Genomic DNA, 18,552 nt, shown 5'->3' on the forward strand with positions numbered 1-18,552 from the left:
GTTGTATCTGGGATCTTTGCAGACGTAATCATTCAGGAGGTATTGAGATAAACTCCCTGAGTCACCCCTTTTGAGAGCAGCTCTATAACTGTTCCACACTCAATGGACAACAAGGGATTTTCAAAAAAAGGACATCTCAACTAGGGACCTTTTTTACTTTGGCAGGCTGGATACCAAATCCTCCGCTGCTTCCAAGAAACTGTTCAAATAGAAACTAGCTAGCTCCATGGAAGTCATAAAACCAAAGCAGTAAATTATCCCAGAAATTAACCGAAAGATATGGTTTCCAAGAAATACCTTATTTTTAAAAAGTTCCTATATTTAAAATGAGCTTTTACAAAAGAAATATATCTAACATCTTGAGAGAAAGCCATTTTTCCACAAACATTCAAAACTTAAGTCCTCAAAATATTAGAGAAAATAAAAAGGAATTTTCAACACATTTCATTACACAGTGTGGAGAAACTTCTAAAAGGTATTAGGACACATATGTCCACTCATTTTCATTCACCTTTTTTTACGTAACCTATTCAGTTATTTCTCATACCTCCTTAATACTTTGCTAATTCAAGCTAAGTTACATTCATGTCAAAGCATCAACAATTACCTTGTTTTTTCTCCCCAGCAATATGAACAGTCTTTAAGTGATAAGGCTATAATAACAATCTCCACTGAAATGTTGCGAAATTGAGTACAGTACTTGTGGATTGGAAGGCAGGACATTAGAATTTGGTGTTTGTAAAATGTTGGTGTTTGTAAAAGGTTGCTGTTTGTAAAATGCTATGGGGAAAGCAGTGCATGGTCCATTCAAAAGATGATTTGCCTTTTCTATGCTTAGAGATTCAAAAAGGATGTCGGTGGGTTTGCAGGTGCATAGAGCCCTTGGATTGAAGCATTTGTGTCAAAAGGCTATACTGTTAGCAGGCAAAGGAGCATTTTTACCAAGACAACAGGTTTTTAATTTTATCCAATTAATTTAAACTAGGCCCTTAGACTCCATAAACCAATTAAATTTACATATGATGGTTTTGACAACATAGGACCAATCCTATTGTAAGAAATTGATAAGTCATCAAGGGTATAAAAGATGAGGGCATTTGGAACATCAGGGGAGAGCCATCTGCCATCTGCCAAAAGAACAGCTCTCACCTCTAAAAACATTCTCTAAGCCTTAGAGAAAACTCCATCTAAATTAAATGTACCAACAACACAATTAGTTAATATTCCAGACAAAAAAATTCAACAGAGAAGGTGTTCCTGACAGAAGGATTCACAAAGAAGGCATTCCTGACAGAAGCATTCATCGTGGAAAACACAGAATATTCTGGAATATGTAACCTGACTGTGATTTCGAGAGACTAAGTTGTAATTCTTTTATATTTTATATGAGTGGGACTTGTATTTATTGGAACATCGTATCATTATAAACTTGTTTTATTCGAGAATAGTTCGAAGTAGGTGGGGTTTATTTGGTTTGTTAATAGCTTAGTTACTTTGTTCACTGTTTGAGTGAAATAAATAAGTTGTTGCTTGTTGATTATAAAGAGAGTGTCAGGGGTTTATTTTTTATTTAACCACTCCCTTATTCCAGACTGGGGCTCTTGTAACAGATTATAGGGTGAGGTGCACCTCTCTGGGTGTTTCAGTTTTAGTTATCAGAGGGGGGGATCGACCTCTGCTTTACAACAGGGACAGTCTGGCATTTTGACCTATTTTTCTAATCAACCTCTTCAGAGATGTTATTACACACCTCTGGAGCAGGTGGTACTTAAACCTAGGCCTCCTGGTCCAGGGTAGGGACATTAGCACTGTGCCACAAGAGGGCCCATTCCTAATCTTTCCATAAAGTTTGAAGGTTTATGATCTATTTGTATCAATATTTCCTTGTAGGTGTGGAAGGAATGTACTTTAATATGTTAAAGCGTTAAGAGCAATTACACAGTTTTTTTCCACTTCAGTGTATTTCTTTTGGTGTTGATATGTACTGTCTAGCCTTCATTCTCACTGTCTCTTCCATCCTTCACTGCCTTTGTTTGTGTTTTCAGTCAACACTCCTTTCTTCATATTGACCTTGTGTACCCTGGGAATGAAATAACTCCACAAAGGCCAGAATCCCATCGCCAAGTTACCTTTTATTTATACGTGCATAGTATATAACACTGACCCAGTTAGCTCAGAGCCAGCTCCTAGAGTGAGCAGAACCAGTGACACTCCTGTTTATATCTGTCAGCCAGGGCTCTCTGATTAGACAAGGTTAACAGCCCCAATCAGGGAACTCATACCTACGAGCTCTACCTGGCTGACCTCGTTTTAATCATTACAGAGAGGTTCCATGGGATTTCCCTGTAACTCCCAGAAATCTACACTAAGCTGTTCCACATCGTGAAAATGGAAACACCTAGGCTTTCAGACACCATTTCCACCAGCAACATCTTTTCTTCTGGCTTGAGGAGGAGATTCCAGGACATTCCCAGCCAGACATGCTTGTCACTTCTTTTCTTCCATCCACCTTCTAGCCTTTGTGGATTTCTGGAGACTGATGGACAAAGGGTTTGAATTTGTGAGCCAGCACATAATTGTTAGCCATCACAGCTGGCATTCTTGCTGTTATAACCTTCTGGTTCTCTATGTTCGTTCTTAATAAGGGAAAGAGTGAATTTTTAAATTCATCTAGGAGAACAATTCCCCTAAGGGTCTTATATGTAAGTTCCACTTTTAATGTCTACATACAGTTGTTAAAATAATTTTGCTTTATCCTCTCAATTCTAAGTCTGCTCAGGCTGTTTTTAAATGTTCTAAAATTTATATGTGAAGTCTCAGAGATCACATCATATTCACAAAGTATAGCCTTTTTTGCGACATCATGATCGGTAGAAGCCTTCTGAAAAAGTAAGGGATAAACTTTTTCAGCCTTACCATCATCCTATTTTGCATGAGCAATGGTCAGTTTTCTTTTGGTCACTTCATTTGTTTAGCTACCTTTTCAAAAAGTAAAATTGCTTCTGTGCCACTTCTAACAAACTGCAGAAGAGCTTGCTCAAATCTGAACATCTCCTCTCTAGGCCTTGAGTTGAGCTCACATCCATCCCAGTTGGAATGCTCCTCATCGTTACCAACTTCCTTTTTTTTCTACTCAAGCTTTGTAAGTCATTGTTTCCATTTTCACTCCCTTTCTTTTTCCAGCTTCCTTTTTCCGTTTACAATTCTTTATTCACTCCTTCTGTTCTGTCTGAAATTCACATTTCTTCTTTTAAAATTACCTATTTTTCCCTCTCTCTGAACTTGAAGCTCAAGTTTTCTAATTTCCTGTTTGTGTTCAAGTTTAAGTTTTTAAACATTCATTTTCTTGTTCAAGTTGCTTCATCTGCAGCAAAATTCCACCTAATTCAATTCTCTGGACAGACTTGTCTTTTTACAAATTCAATGCTATGCTATTCCTTTAATCTATCGTAGATACTTCTTTTAATTCTAACTCCAATTTTGCTGCCAATTCTATTAATTTGCTAATAACATTTGCTAATCATTTAGGAATACATCTTCCCTCTCCAGGAAAGTCTTGGCAATAGTAAAAACCATTTTGGATTCATAAGCTATACCGTAAAGCACAAGAATTTTTGCATCATTCTTTTGATCCTATTTAATTATTAATATCCCACTACCAATTATACATTAGGAGATAGCATGAACTGCAAATGCTGGAAGTCAGAGTCAATACATTGTGGAGCTGGGAGAACACAGCAGGTCAAGCAGCACCAGAGGAACAGGAAAGATGACATTTCAGGTCGGGACCCTTCATCAGGAGTGGGGAGGGGGAAGGGAGCCCAGAAATAAATAGGGGGAGGGGGCTGGGCAAAGGCAGGTTAGGTGATAATAGGTGGATGCAGGAAAGGAGATTGGTCAATGGAAAGGGTGCGGTGGATAGGTGAGATGGAAGATGGACAGGCTGTGTCAGTCGGGGATGAAAGGGAGGGACGGACGTGGGATGAGGCCGGGGATGGGGAGATTTTGAAGCTAGTAAATTCTTTGTTGAGGCCATAGGGCTTTAAGCTCCCATGGCAGAATATAAGGTGTTGGTCCTCCAATTTTCATCCGGCCTCATTGTGACACTGGAGGAGGCCCAGGATGGACATGTCAAAGGGGAGTGGGAAGGGGAGTTGAAATGGCTGGCAACCAGAAGGTGATGTTGATTGGAGCAGACAGAGTGCAGATGCTCCGCAAATCTATCACCAAGTCTGCGCTTGGTCTCTCCAATGTTGAGGAGACCACGTTGGGAGCAACAGGTGCAGTAGACCAGGTTAGAAGATGTACAGGGGAATCCCTCTTGCATACGGAATGTTTGTTTGGGGCCTTAGATGAAGGTGAGAAAGGAGGTGTAGGGGCAAGTGTAGCAGTTCCTGTGGCTGCAGGAAAAGGTATTGGATGTGGTGGGGTGGGTGCGGAATGTGGAGCGTATGAGGGAGTCACAGAGAGAGCGGCCCCTAAGGAAAGCAGATAGGAGTAGGGAGGGGAAAATCTCTTTGGTGGTGGAGTCTGATTGCAGATGGCGAAAGTGGCGGAGAATGATGCATTGGATTCAGAGGTTGGCGGGACGGTATGTGAGGACCAGGGGGACTCTACCTTGTTGTTGTTGTGGGGAGGAGGTTTGAGGGCAGAAGTACAGGAAATATAGGAGATGCGGTTGAAGGCATTATGAATCGTGGGCGAAGGGAAGTTATGGTCCTTGAAGTCGGAGGACATCTGTGATTTCCGGGAGTGGAACGCTTCATGCTGGGAGCAGATGCAGCGGAGGCGGAGGAATTGGGAGTAAGGGATCAAATTCTTGCAGGAGGGTGGGTGAAGGAGCACCGATGCAGTCATTGATGTAGCGGAGGAAGAGGTGAAGGATGGTGCCAGTATAATTGTACATTAATTGCTCATTCCCTCTCACCTGCTCCAACCTCTCCTTAGCAGAATGTGCAGCCCTTTCTTTCCTCCACTTCAACCCCAACCTCACCATTAAACCTGCTGGTAAGAGCAGAGGGTGGGAGAGAGCGATGCAGTGGTATTATGGCTTACTGACCTCTACATTGCTGAGGCCAGACGCTGCTTCTCCAACACCTCCTCCTACTGTTCCCTCGATTATGACCTCATCCCTGATCACCAAACCATCATCTCCCAGGCCATCAACAAACTCAGCACCGCAGGAGACCCCCCGTCCACAGCCTCCCATGAGGACCTCAAACAGTTCTTTCTCTTCATCCACGCCTTTCACCCCAACCTCAAATTCACCTGGACCATCTCCAACACAACCCTCCCCTTCCTGGACCTCTCCATCTCCATCTTCACCAACCGACTTAGCACCGACATCTATTTCAAATCCACTGACTCCCAGAGCTAACTTGACTACACTTCCTGTCACCCACCCTCTTGCAAAACTGCGATCCCGTATTCCCAATTCCTCTGTGTCTGCCGCATCTGCTCCCGGAATGAAGCATTCCACTCCCAGACATCCCAGATGTCCTTCTACTTCAAGACCAATAACTTCCCCTCCCCCATGATTCATAATGCCCTCAACTGCATCTCCTGTATTTCCTGCACTTCTCCCCTGAAACGCCTTCCCCCCAACAACAACATGGATAGAGCACCCCTGGTCCTCACGTACCACCCCGTCAACCTCCGAATCAAATGCATCATGCTCTGCCACTGGCAATCAGACTCCACCATGTAAGAGATTTTCCCCTCTCCACCCCATTTGCTTTCCGTAGGATGGCTGTCTCCCCATGACTCCCACGACTGGTCCATGCACCCCACCACTCCTGGCACCTCTCTCTACAGCCACAGGAAATGCTACTCCTGCCCCTACGCCTCCTCTTTCACCTTCGTCCAAGGCCCCAAACAATCATTCCGTATCTGATAGGGATTCCCCTGTACTTCTTCTAACCTGGTCTACTGCATCCATTGCTCCCGAAATGGTCTCCTCTACTTTGGAGAGACCAAGCGCAGACTCGGTGACAGATTCACAGGCATCTGTACTCTGTACATTCCAATCAACACCACCTTTCGGCTGCCAGCCATTTCAACTCCCCTTCATGACATGTCCATCCTGGGCCTCCTCCAATGTCACAATGAGGCCTTACGAAAATTGGAGGACCAACACCTTATATTCCGCCTCACAAGCTTACAGCCCAATGGCCTCAACATGGAATTCACTAGCTTCAAAATCTTCCCATTGCCGGCCTCGTCCCATGTCCATCCCTCCCTCTCATCCCAGTCTGACACCAATTGTCCATCTTCCTTCTCACCTATCCGCTGCACCCCTCCCATTGACTAATCTCCACAACCCCCTACCTGCATCCACCTATCACGCCCTCCCTCTATTTATGTCTGAGCATCCTTTCCCCTCCCCCACTCCTGAAGAAGGGTCCCGACCCGAAATGTCATCTTTCCTGTTCCTCTGGTGCCGCTTGACCTGCTGTGTTCCTCCAGCTCCACACTGTATTGCCACCAATTATACATTTTTGGCTTAGGATGAAGCCTTCATAACAAAGTATTCAAAAAAGATAGAGAAGGAAAGAAAGAAGGAAGCATGGCATAATTAATTAAGAAGAATGTTATAGCGTTGTTGAGAGAAGAATACCCTGAAAGGATTTTGAGCAGAATCTGTTTGTCTAGCATAAAGGAACAATACAGGGACAGCTACATGACTGGATACATTCTACAGGCAACCAACTTTGTAAATAACATGGAAGGCCACAGTTGCAGTTTTGTTTGGTACAGTTTAAACAAGTTACAGACAACTCTGACCAGAATGTAATCAATGAATTTTCCCAGGTGTTCTACAATGCCGAAGCGGTCAAATCAATTTGGACACAAGCCGGTACCAATGCAAAACAGCCTTTCTAAGGAACAAAGTTACAATAATCTTTAATACTAAACTAATCTTTGATACTATTTGGTCCCTTAAGGTTACAAAACTTTCTGAGTCTCTTGTAGGTTTACCCAGTTGCTCTTTCTCTGTCTCTGTCTCTGGGTCTGCAAAGCTGCTTTCTTTCTGTCTCTGAATGGTCAGCTGGTCTTTGCTTCTTGCCACGCTGGTCTCCTCAGAAGGCCTCAGACGAGTCCAACAGCGATTCCAAGAGATTCAAAGAGCAGTTCCATGTGAGAGGTCTGCAGGTGAACCCTGTTTTTTATACCTTTTACATAGTTTTCTGGAACTTTCTATAGTTTTCACCAGTCAGGGAGATACTTAATAGTTTGGGATGAGAGTCAATCATTTACATGGCATGCTACTGTTAGTTTCTTTCTGCAGCAGGACCTGGTGCCTTTCTAAATAAAAACCGAAAGAACCGCGGATGCTGTAAATCAGGAACAAAAACAAAGTTGCTGGAAAAGGTCAGCAGGTCTGGCAGCATCTGCGAAGGAAAAAACAAAGCTAACTTTTCGGGTCCAGTGACCCTTCCTCAGAACTGATGGTGGCTGGGAAAACGTCTGTTTATGATAAACTGACGTTTTCCCAGCCACCATCAGCTCTGAGGAAGGGTCACTGGACCTGAAACGTAAACTCTGTTTGTTCCCTGGTGCCTTTCTGTCTATACTCTCCTTGGTTTGGTGGCTAAGTTGTTGATGGTATGTCTATACGGGATAACTATTGTCTTTTACATTATGCTAATATCATTAGCACCTGACTGCTGTGTTTGCAGTGTGACTGGTGTGTCTGTTTTGTGATTTCAGAGTTATACTTGGCCAATGTACCTCGCATCCCTTGCTAGTTGGCCAATTTAACAATCTATCTGTGTTTTAGCAACCGGGAGGCTGCTACTGCAGGAAATCTGCATGATAATTACAGAAAAATGCACAAAGTACAGCGTAGTAATAATTGCAAATTTCAATTATCCTAGTATTGATTCAGATAGTGATGGTGTAAATGGCAGAAGAGAAAAAAAATTCTTAAATTTCAGGAGTAATGCCTTCATTATCAAATTTCTGGCAGGCATGGAAGGAGGCATTTAGTCAAACATGTGTAGTGAATTTTTTTGGGGACCACTTATGGAATAGTGATCATTGTATCATAAGGAGTAGGTTAGCAATGGAAATGGACAAAGAGCGATAAAGAACAAGTTTCTTAATTAGAGACGGATCAATTTCCTGGTTCGGGTAATTTGGGACCAAAATTGGCAGGCAGAACTCTAATTAAACAAAGGTTTTAAAGGGAAGATTTGTATGGCCTTCTTGTGGTGCAGTGGTACTGTCTCTACTCCTGAACTGGGAGGCCTGGGTTCAAGGTCCACCTCTTCCAGAAGTGTGTTATAACAACTCTGAACAGGTTTAGGAGGAAAAGTAGGTTAAATTTAAGAAAAGAGAAGATTCATTGCTACAGCTGAGGTACATTCCTGTGACAGGAAAGATAGGGCAATCACATTTAGACCTCTCTGAGTGATGAGAGAGAATAAAATCAAGCAGAAAAGGGAACAAAATCAAAAGATCAGAGCTGACAAGGAAAAGGAACTAAGAAAATCTAAATGATAGAATGAACAGAGACTGACAGCCATCATAAAAAAAATCAAAAACTCTTCCATACGTATTTAGTCACAGAATAAATCCAAGGGGTACAAGATTTAGAAGTGAAATGAAATGTTTACAGAATAATGATGGACTTCAAAAGGGCATATATAGGCTGATAACAGTAGGCATATGACAGACAAAATTTAATTGCAAAGTGCTGTATTTTGATTGGAAGAATGAGGACAGACAATATAAGTGAGAGGATAGGATTCTATAGGGCTCAGGAACACAAAAACTTTGGAGTGCATATGCCTACAGTATGAAAGATAAGCTCAGGTCTGCAAAGTAAAAGACGCGCAATGATTTTGGCGTAGCAAAGATCGTAGGAGGTGGGTGACAATTTTCAAGGGTAATGTCCCCTCAAATTTCCCTTGCTCTGTGCCTAACCCTTTTATTGTACACTGTAGTCCTATAAGATTGCCTTACAGAAGTATATATGCACATCTTAAAGGAACCATTTACTTGTGCATAACCTGCTTTTCTCTCTTCTGGATTACAATGTAGTTGAACGCTAGCACATCTTAGAAAGAACATTTGTGAACGTTGAGTTATTTGAGAAATAAAACCATTTACGTTGACATACAATATCAGTGGGAACAGTTTAATGGAACACAAAGTGGATCTCATGGTGAACTTGTTGTATAGGATGGGCTGAGGGCTAAAATTGTTGATGAAATTCGACAGCTGCATGATCTTGAATGAATCCTGCGAACATTCCTGTACATGCCAAAGATGGCACAATAAATGTGTTTCTCTGCAATTGTTTTTGTTTTGCTTGGCTGTTTGTTTCACTGTATAAGAGAGAGTGTTTTGTTCCAAGTTGCTAGCTTTCACCTGGGACAGGGATCGCAAACGGTGCCAGACCAGCCATCAAATGAGGGGTCCCCGATGGGCAGAAGGCTTATTGATTTTTCCCTCTCTTTTTCTTTCTTTTTATTTATTAAATAAATGCTCCTTTCTTTTCTGGTCTTTTATTATTACTCAATAAATGTTTGCATTTAAACAAATCGCTGTTGTCAAGCTTTCTCTTAACTACATTTAACTGAATCCGAAAAGAACTGCTTGGATACACTCTGTGATCCAAGACATTTTTGGTGATGAGGATGGGATTTGGAAAATGTGTAAGAACTGAGAAAAACAACTTCATGCTCCAGAAACCTTCTGTATTCCTAAGTGGCAAACTCTGGATTCTGGTCTGTAGCTGATATATTAGCACAATTAGGATCTCTGAAAGGATGGGGAGCAGCTATAACTAGAAAAAGAGAAAACTAGAGGCCAGGTTTCTGCACTGTACAAGTGCACTGAACCTTGTAGAAGTGTTAACTCTTTGTGGTCTGGTTTGAATGTACCTTTGTTTGTTGGTTGCTAAATGTTGTCCTGAATAATTTGTGTGTTTTTGTTCCCTGGAGCTCGAGATCTGGGATACTTTGAAATTTTACTATGCATTTTGGGAATGTATGGTGATTTGAAAGTGGGTTGTGTACCTGTATTAGTGTGGAACATAAATGGTTAATGTAAAGTCCTTTTAAGAAACCATCAATGGTTGTACAAACCAAAAAAAATCTGAAATGTTGATTAAAAAATTTGCTTCATAAAGCTGGTAAAAATTTATCTTTTGGAATTGGCTCCATGTTGTGTTTGGACCAGGTAAACTTTAATTCCAGAGATTACCATGTTTGGAATTTCATTTTCTGGCCAGAGTGAACTTCTAAACATTGTTTTAACACAAGTGGATCTTTAATTCCAATTTGATAAGATTGACTCATTGTTAATATCTAAGTGATAGCGACATGGGAATGTTGAAAATGCAACTCACTGTGTGCGAGGAGTTTTGAAAAGGCAAATTTAACAAAGAGGTGGGCTTTTCCCTCCCTCAAGGAGGGGGAGAGACAGATGATGTAATTACGTGCAGGACATTACCCCCCACCCCCTTCTTTTTGAATCTGTAGCAGATTAATACTAATTAACCCATTCTGCTTGATGTGGAATGGATGGAGCTTGTTCATTTTTTTAGAAATTGGAGACACTGCAGGCTGAACCCATTTGCAGAATTTCAACATTGCAACACAGTGATGGATGAGGCACCCTCAACCCATCAAGCCATTCATCAATTACACATTTCAGTGTCGTGGAAGTACTGTGGAAATATCAATTGCAGTGAGTATCAAGAATCTTGAAACCACTGAGCCTGGGTACACTTAAGCATATCATGACAAAAACTACATTAAGACTGACAATGCCCTGGTATTCTAAAACATTTATAAAATATAAAATAATTACCTGAAAATTTAAAGAGTTTCTGGGAAATGATAAATTGCATGCACACACAATGGTTTCAGTGTGTGACAATGGTTAGTAACTTTAAGGGATTAAACAGAATATTGAATTTGGACAAATTTACACAGAGGTATATCAAATATCTAGATGAGTTATCAAGTATCTTTAAAAATAGTGGGTCATCTGAGAAAAAGAACAAACAAAGTATATTGTGCCTGAATCAAGCAGAAATGTTTGACTTCTGTCTTAAAATATAAGATTATGTTCTATGGACTACAAATCTCTACAGTTCTCTGGATTTAGATGTGGTGGTAATAGTTAAATTGCAAAATTGGATGAGACAAAGTAATTAACGGTGGAAACTGGTGGCAGAAGAAAAGAAAATTAGAATAATGAGTTGAAACAGCAATTGAGGTTAAAATGCATTTTTGCGTAAAGCAAGTTTAGATGACAGTACCAAACTCATAGCTGTTTCTTGGTGATGTTTGTGTCCTTGTCTCTCTTCTTAAGAAAGATTGAATTGGTGATCAAGCCACTGCTTGAGGCATCGGGACCATACGTGAAGAGATAAACAAAACCTCATAGATCATTTGACAAGATCATGTGGGAGACAAGAATGTGTGACATGGTCTTGGGATACCGAACTAAGTGTGCAAAAGTGAATATTACCTTGGAGGTAACAAACATAAAACGATAAAAAAAAATGCACTGACGAATGGATCTCAGACATGTACACCTACTTGACAAAAGGATTAGTGTGGCTTGGAACAGCACAAAAACATAGTTTAAATGATGAGACACTGACACAGAATCCAGAGAGAAACTGATTTTAAAACAATGAAAGTAATATTAGTGAAGGGGATGTAAGAAGAATTATGATCAAAATAAAAGGTGTGATGGTTATTATGTCAAAATGTTACAGCAATGAAAGAATATAGACTCTGAGAGGAGTAATGGTGGACTGAGTGAAAGGGCCCATTGGTTGACATACAGATACCCCATCTTGAGCATTTTTTACGACTAAAGCAGTAGGTGAAATTGTAACGCGTTAGGACAGTTAGTATATGTGAAAGTAGGCTGAACTAAAACTCAGGTGGCGTAGGAAACTGTGGTAATGGAACCCCGGGAAAAATGAAAGGCTGGAAGCATAAGTTGAAGGTGGAGCCTGATGACCGTTAGAGCTGTATTGTTTGATCCCACGTATATTGTAGCTCAAAGGGGATACTTGCATTTGGAGGTAGTTACCACTAAATGATACAATCATTCATAAAACTGGCAAGGAAGGAAACATATTGAAGAAGTATCCTCAAGACAGACACAGATGAAGAGAACTGGAGAAACTTTGAGTCCATGCATGATGTTATTTTACTGTTATTGGGTGAGGTGATCTGTGGATAGGAAACTGGAGAATTTAAAAAAAACTCACAAATTAAGGAATCTGAATCTGGAATAGACTGAATTTTAGAGCAAATTATGTAACTAGATTAACTGAAAAAATAATATAGACAATATTCTAGCCACCTCAGTCAGGTGGCATAACTTACTGGTTCCATCACGGCCTTGAATGTATATCAGGATGTGATATATATTTAAGGGTTGGTCCCCAAAGGCCACTGCAATCATTAATTTGATGATACACCCTATTGTTATATTATTCCTATTCATGATAGTTATTTTCATTGCAGTTTTAATTTTCTAGTGTAGGTTACGTACTCTTATTATATGTTCTTGCACAGAGCTTTCACTGATTTACATCTGCATCTGGAATTGTAACATGCACTGTCAAATATAATCTGGGTGGATTGTATAGGGTGGGCTGAAGGATTAAAATTGTTGATGATATTGGACAGCTGCATGATCTTGAATGAATCCTGTGAACATTCCTGTACTTGTCGAAGATGGCGCAATCAATGTGTTTTTGTGTAATTGTTTTTCTGTTTGTTACACTGTATAAGAGAGAGCTTTGTTCCAAGTTGCTGGGCTTCACCTCAGACCGGGATCACAAACGGTGTCAGGAACAACCTCAGCCTCCAGACCAGTCATTGATCGAGGGGTCCCCAACAGGCAGAAGGGCGTGAGGCTTATTGTTTCTTTCCTCTCCTTTTCATTCTTTTTGTTTACTTAATAAATGTTCCTTTCTTTTCTCATCTTTTATTATTACTCAATAAATGTTTGCATTTAAGCATATTGCTGCTGTCAAACTTTCTCTTAACTATATTTAACCGAATTCAAAAAGAACCACTTGTATACGCTCTGCGATCCAAGACACATGTAAAGATATTGAAAAGAGATTTGAAAATAATCCAAATCCAACCAGGGCATGATAACTTTGTAGGTAAGTGGAAATTGATATTATGCATAAGTAGCTGAATGGATGGTCTCAAACATAATGTAAAGTCCATGAGCTCCTAGCGTTTATTTTTGCAGGTGAGAATGGTAAGGTAGGGAAGAGGGATTCAAAGAAACAGATCATAATGATGGAATGGAAAATACTAAAGGAGCAGAACACATTATTGTTTTAGTGTCCACGAACAAATGGCCTTGCAACAGTAACAGAGCTACCAAGTGGTTTCCTGTCAATGATGTCCAAATTTTTTTTAAAAGTAAAAATCATATCCTGGCCCTTGTTGCAATCTTTTAGTTTATGTCCGTTTATGGCAAGTTTGGATGAATTATGCAATGCTGTGAGATCAGTCAAATGTATAAAAGTGGCTGAGAGAAACAGTATCCATCTCACGTCTCCAATCAAGAAGAAAATGAAATGCTTCCAGGTTCCATTTCTTCTGATACTGCTTAATTCTACATTTGTGTTTACATTGTCCTGGTCCTCTGAGACAAGTCAGCATGATTTGGATTTTGCTAAGGTATTCAAGGATTTAAAAGTTAAGACAAAAACTATTTATATTATAAATCATTCAAAAAGTTGCATGTTTGAGCAATGTTTGTTAACATTGTGTTGTTCTGCTTTTCCAGCAATATCTCCATCAATTTTATGACTCCTCTGATGGTCTGAAAACAAGTAGTGATGATAATCTAAGAGAAAATATTATAAAAATGCAAAAATTCTTTGGCATCCTAGTAACTGGTGAGCTGAATTCTGAAACTTTAGAAATCATGAAGAAACCTCGATGTGGGTTTCATGATGGTCTTCAGTACAATCACTTTCCAGGCAGAATCAAATGGTCACATAAGAACTTGACTTACAGGTAAATTTGATATTTCTCTGGTATTTTTGGAGGTATTTTGATAATAACTATAGTATTTTAGCTCCTTTTCTGATTATTTTCTGAAAGGATCACCAACTATAGTCCAGATATTAAACCGAAGCAAGTGGTTACAGCTATCAAAGCAGCGTTCAAAGTGTGGAGTGATGTCACACCATTGAAATTCACCAGTATTTCCAACAGCGAAGCTGACCTTTTGATATCCTTCACACCTAGAGGTAACTGAACAGTATTTTTGATATTGAGGTGAATTAGGGAGACATAAGCAAGTACAATAATGGTTTATCTTTTCATTTTGTTTTGCTAGAACATGGCGATGGATATCCATTTGATGGTCCTGATGGCATTCTGGCACATGCCTTTCCACCAGGTCCAAGACTTGGAGGTGATATTCATTTTGATGAAGCTGAAACTTGGTCAATGGACTCAAAAGGTATAAAGTTGAAATATTGCAATCAAACTCAGAATATAGTCCATTGTCATCTAAAAAACTTGTTTGAGTTACAGACTTGGCATATTCAATTAAAATTATTGTAACATCAAAGCATTTTTTGAGTAAGCCATTTCCCAGCCACTTTTCAGCTACTTTTATACACTTGACCAATCTAGCAGCATTCCCTTCTGAGCAAGGGTCACCAGACCCAAAACGTTAACTCTGATTTCTTTTGACAGATACTGCCAGACCTGCAGAGCTTTTCCAGCAATTTCTGTTTTTGTTTCTAATTTATAGCATCCACAGTTCTTCGGTTTTTACTTATATTTTTATTTTGTTCATTTTATTTTAATTTTAAATAGTTACATTTTCAGTATTTGCACTACCCAATGAATGAGCAGAGAATCTTATCTAAGGCCTCAACAAACTCTAGTTGACAGCTAAGAGAGGCAAGGGAGTAGACCAGAGTTACCTATATTTCAAATTCTCCTCTTTCCATTTGGCTAGCTATTTTGTTTGTACATGGTGCTGCCCTTCAATCTCTTTCCTTGCCACATTATTGGTACCTCAGAATTTGATGAAAAACATAGTTATAATTTGAATATTTTACATAAGTTGTATCTTCTGTTAACTGATTGCTTCTCCCATGATTAGAAAGTTGCACTGTTATGTATGCCATGTCTGAGATGACTAGAATAAAATTCCTCTTAACTTTTTCGCCGCATATTGAACATTGGAGACAGTGCGTGTTGCCCATCATACTCTCATATCTTTTGTGAAAGACTAGTGAACAGATTTACTTATGAATAGGAAAACATAATCAAACAGCAACAGCAAAATATGAAAACGTAGAATTAAAAAATAAAATTAGTTTGCAAGAGGGTAAATAGTCTTTTTAGAAATTACCTCTTATACCTCTTGATCAGCAACAGGAGTTTTCAAACGAAAATATTTCATGGACATTTGTTAAGCTAAATTTTACATGGATGAGATGAATAGCTGAACAACAGAATTTAGTTCTCTGGATCAAACTAAAGATATTCAGAGGTACCCAATATCGTACTGTTGGGAATAATTAGTGGCTGGTGCCTAATGCCTCAGCTATAGTTTCACCAGCAGTGGGGCAGGTATTGGGAACCCCTAACCCTCACTTACCAAATTGTGGCTCTAAAACAGCCAATTACTTTTGCCTTTATTGGAAGAAGGCCAGCATGAAGTATGCCACCCACTCATTGAAATGTGGCATGCCAGTGCCTGGGCAAGAGGAGTTGCTTTCTTTGAATGTCTCCTGTGTGAAGCAGAGGGCCCTTCAAAATGTAACCCCTTGACCCTTGTGTTTCCCTCATCCCCAGACCAGCCTACCCCAGCCCCATCCTTCTTAATCTCAGCCCATCAAGGCAAGACCCGGGATTGACTTTGAAGTCTATCTCCAACGCAGCTTGATTCCATCAGAAGTGTTGCAGTGCCAACAGTAGCCACTGCTCCTGGTGGCAATGCCAGGACAAGACAGCCGCCAGCCATTTGACTGACTGATAACTCTCTGAGATGGGACTTCATGCTCTAAATAAGGGTTGGCAGACATTTTGCCTCAAAAAAGGAGCTGCCCCACAGTTATTATGGAGTAAACTGGCCAAGTGAAGGCATTTGCAACCATCTTTTACATTATGTGTCATGCTTGCACATACGCAGACTTTAAGTTCCATTTGAAATTTAGTCAGGAAAGACAGCTTCCATTTTAGAATTCATTATTCAAAACAGTCTGGATTAGATACAGCAATTTACTTATTTTCCACATTGGCCAAGTAGGTTATTTGTATGTGGAAAATTACACATTAGTATTCTCCAGAAGTAATTATATTCCAAATCCTAAATGCAAATTAACTGAAGAATTGGATTGAAAATGCAATAACAGAATTTTTTTTCTTATTATAAATATATGCCTATTTATGAACACAACTTGTGTATTAAATCATTCTGGACAGGTACAGTTTTATTTCTTACTTTAGCTGTATGTTTATTTATTACACAGAATGTTGTAACTTTATACTAATCACTCCTCTGTGAAGCCATCATTCTAAACTGAGACTTTAAGATTCTCTGTCTTGTAATAAAATTTAGAAATGGGCTGTTACAATGGAATGTTATGTATGCCTTTACAGGATATAACTTGTTCTTGGTGGCTGCTCACGAAATTGGACATGCTCTGGGAATGGCTCATTCTCAAGATGTGGGTGCTTTGATGTTCCCCACATATTCATATTCAACCATTCAAGAGTTCAGACTACCGTATGATGATGTTGTGGGAATACAGGCACTGTATGGTAGGTTCAAGTTGGTTTTCTAGTGCAAAAATGATAATACTGAAGTAACTTGCATCACTTTGATTATAAGTAGCTACTGTAGATCATATTGCCTTATATGACAAATGTTTCTTAAGGTATCAAGGAAAGAAATTCAAATCTGTTCTTTAAGATTTGAATAATTGTGATTCTGGTATGTTAACATAAAATTAACATTTGAAAATAAGTCAAAATTAGTAACAGAGTAAAAGTAGACAAATGTTTTCTAACGGCTATACTATCAGTGGAATGATGACAAATATTAAATATACAAAACTCAATACAAATCAATATTTTTTTCTTAATTCATTTATGGGATGTGGACATGCTGATTAAGCTTCCATTTATTGCCTACTTCTCCTTGTCTGGAAAAGATGGTGGTGAGCTGCGGTCCTCAGAATATAGGGATACACGCAGTGGTGTTAGGAAGGGAGCTCCCGGACTTTTACTCAGCAACATTGAAGGAACAATGGTATAGTTCCAAGTTAAGTGTTTGTAGTTTGGAGGGGAGCTAACAACTGGTGATGCTGCCATGCATCTTCTGTCCTTGTCCTTCCAGGTGGTACAGGTCATGGGTTTGGAAGGTGAAGTTGGAAAAGCCTTGGTGAGTTACCACAGCACATCTTATTGATGGTCCTTACTACTGCCACTGTGATTCGGTGGTGAAGGGACTGAATGTGGAAGGTAGTGGATGGGCTGCCAATCAAGCGGGATGCTTCTTGCTGGTTGGTATCAAGTGTCTTAAGTTTTATTGGAGCTGCAGTCATCCAGGCAACTGGAGAACATTCCATGACACTCCTGACTTGTGCCTCATAGATGGCAGATAGGCTTTGGGGAGACAGGAAGTAAGTTACTTGTCACAGAATTTCTAACCTCTGAACTGCCCTCGTAGCTACTGTATTTATATGGCTGATCCAGTTCAATTTCTAGTCAATGGTAACTCCTAGGATGTTGAGAGTGGAGGAGTCAGTGTCATCAATGCTATTGAACATTATGGGTCAATGATTAGTTTCTCAATTGTTGGAGATGGTCAACTGTGTGGTGCCAATGTTATTTGCCACTTATATGCTTGAGCTTAGAAGCTCTCTAGGCTTTGCTGCATTTGGATGTGGACTATTTTATTATCTGAGAAGTTATGAATGATGTAATCATCAGTGAATATTCTCACATTCATCCTGTGATGAAGGGAACATCATTGATGAAGTAGATGAAGATTGTTGGGATTAGACCCTATCCTGAGGAATTCCTGCAGTGATGACGTTGGTCTGAAGAAGGGTCTAGGCCCGAAACGTCAGCTTTCCTGCCTCTGATGCTGCTTGACCTGCTGTGTTCATCCAGCTCTACACCTTGCTATCTGAGATGATTGACCTCCAACCACCATAACCATCTTCCTCTGTGCTAGGTATGACTCCAACCAACTTAGAAGTCCCACAATATATCACTGTTTGTGATCCCTTCCATCACTTTACTGGTTGTTGAGAATAGACTGATAGGACTGTAATTGGCTGGATTGAGTTTTGTGTTTTTAATTTATTCATAGGATGAGGGTGTCACTGGCTAGGCAGCATTTGTTGCCCATCCCTAATTGCCCAGATGGCAGTTAAGTGTCACCACATTGCTGTGGGTCTGAAGTCACATGTAGGCCAGACCAGGTAAGAACGGTAGGTTTCTTCCCTGAAGGGCATTAGTGAACCATATGGGTTTTTCTGACATTTGATAATGGATTCATGATTGTCAT

The 18,552-nt window shown here is 39.9% G+C and overlaps 1 protein-coding gene across 2 annotated transcripts in view; it reads left to right on the forward strand.

The window, feature by feature from the left end:
• The first annotated feature begins 13,535 nt into the window (after positions 1-13,535).
• LOC109928526 (collagenase 3-like) overlaps positions 13,536-18,552 on the forward strand; it is a 12,112-nt gene continuing 7,095 nt past the window's right edge. Inside the window, exons 1-5 of one of the 2 annotated variants that reach the window (XM_020528479.2) lie at positions 13,536-13,682; positions 13,792-14,024; positions 14,112-14,260; positions 14,350-14,475; positions 16,635-16,796. In XM_020528479.2, coding sequence (XP_020384068.1) covers positions 13,575-13,682; positions 13,792-14,024; positions 14,112-14,260; positions 14,350-14,475; positions 16,635-16,796 — 778 coding nt within the window. In that variant the 5' untranslated portion in view covers positions 13,536-13,574. The remainder of the gene's footprint in view (positions 13,683-13,791; positions 14,025-14,111; positions 14,261-14,349; positions 14,476-16,634; positions 16,797-18,552) is intronic. The other variant, XM_048598128.1, reaches the window with a different exon arrangement.

Source organism: Rhincodon typus, chromosome 6 (genome assembly GCF_021869965.1).
Source record: "Rhincodon typus isolate 14 chromosome 6, sRhiTyp1.1, whole genome shotgun sequence".
Classification (NCBI taxonomy): Eukaryota; Metazoa; Chordata; class Chondrichthyes; order Orectolobiformes; family Rhincodontidae; genus Rhincodon; species Rhincodon typus.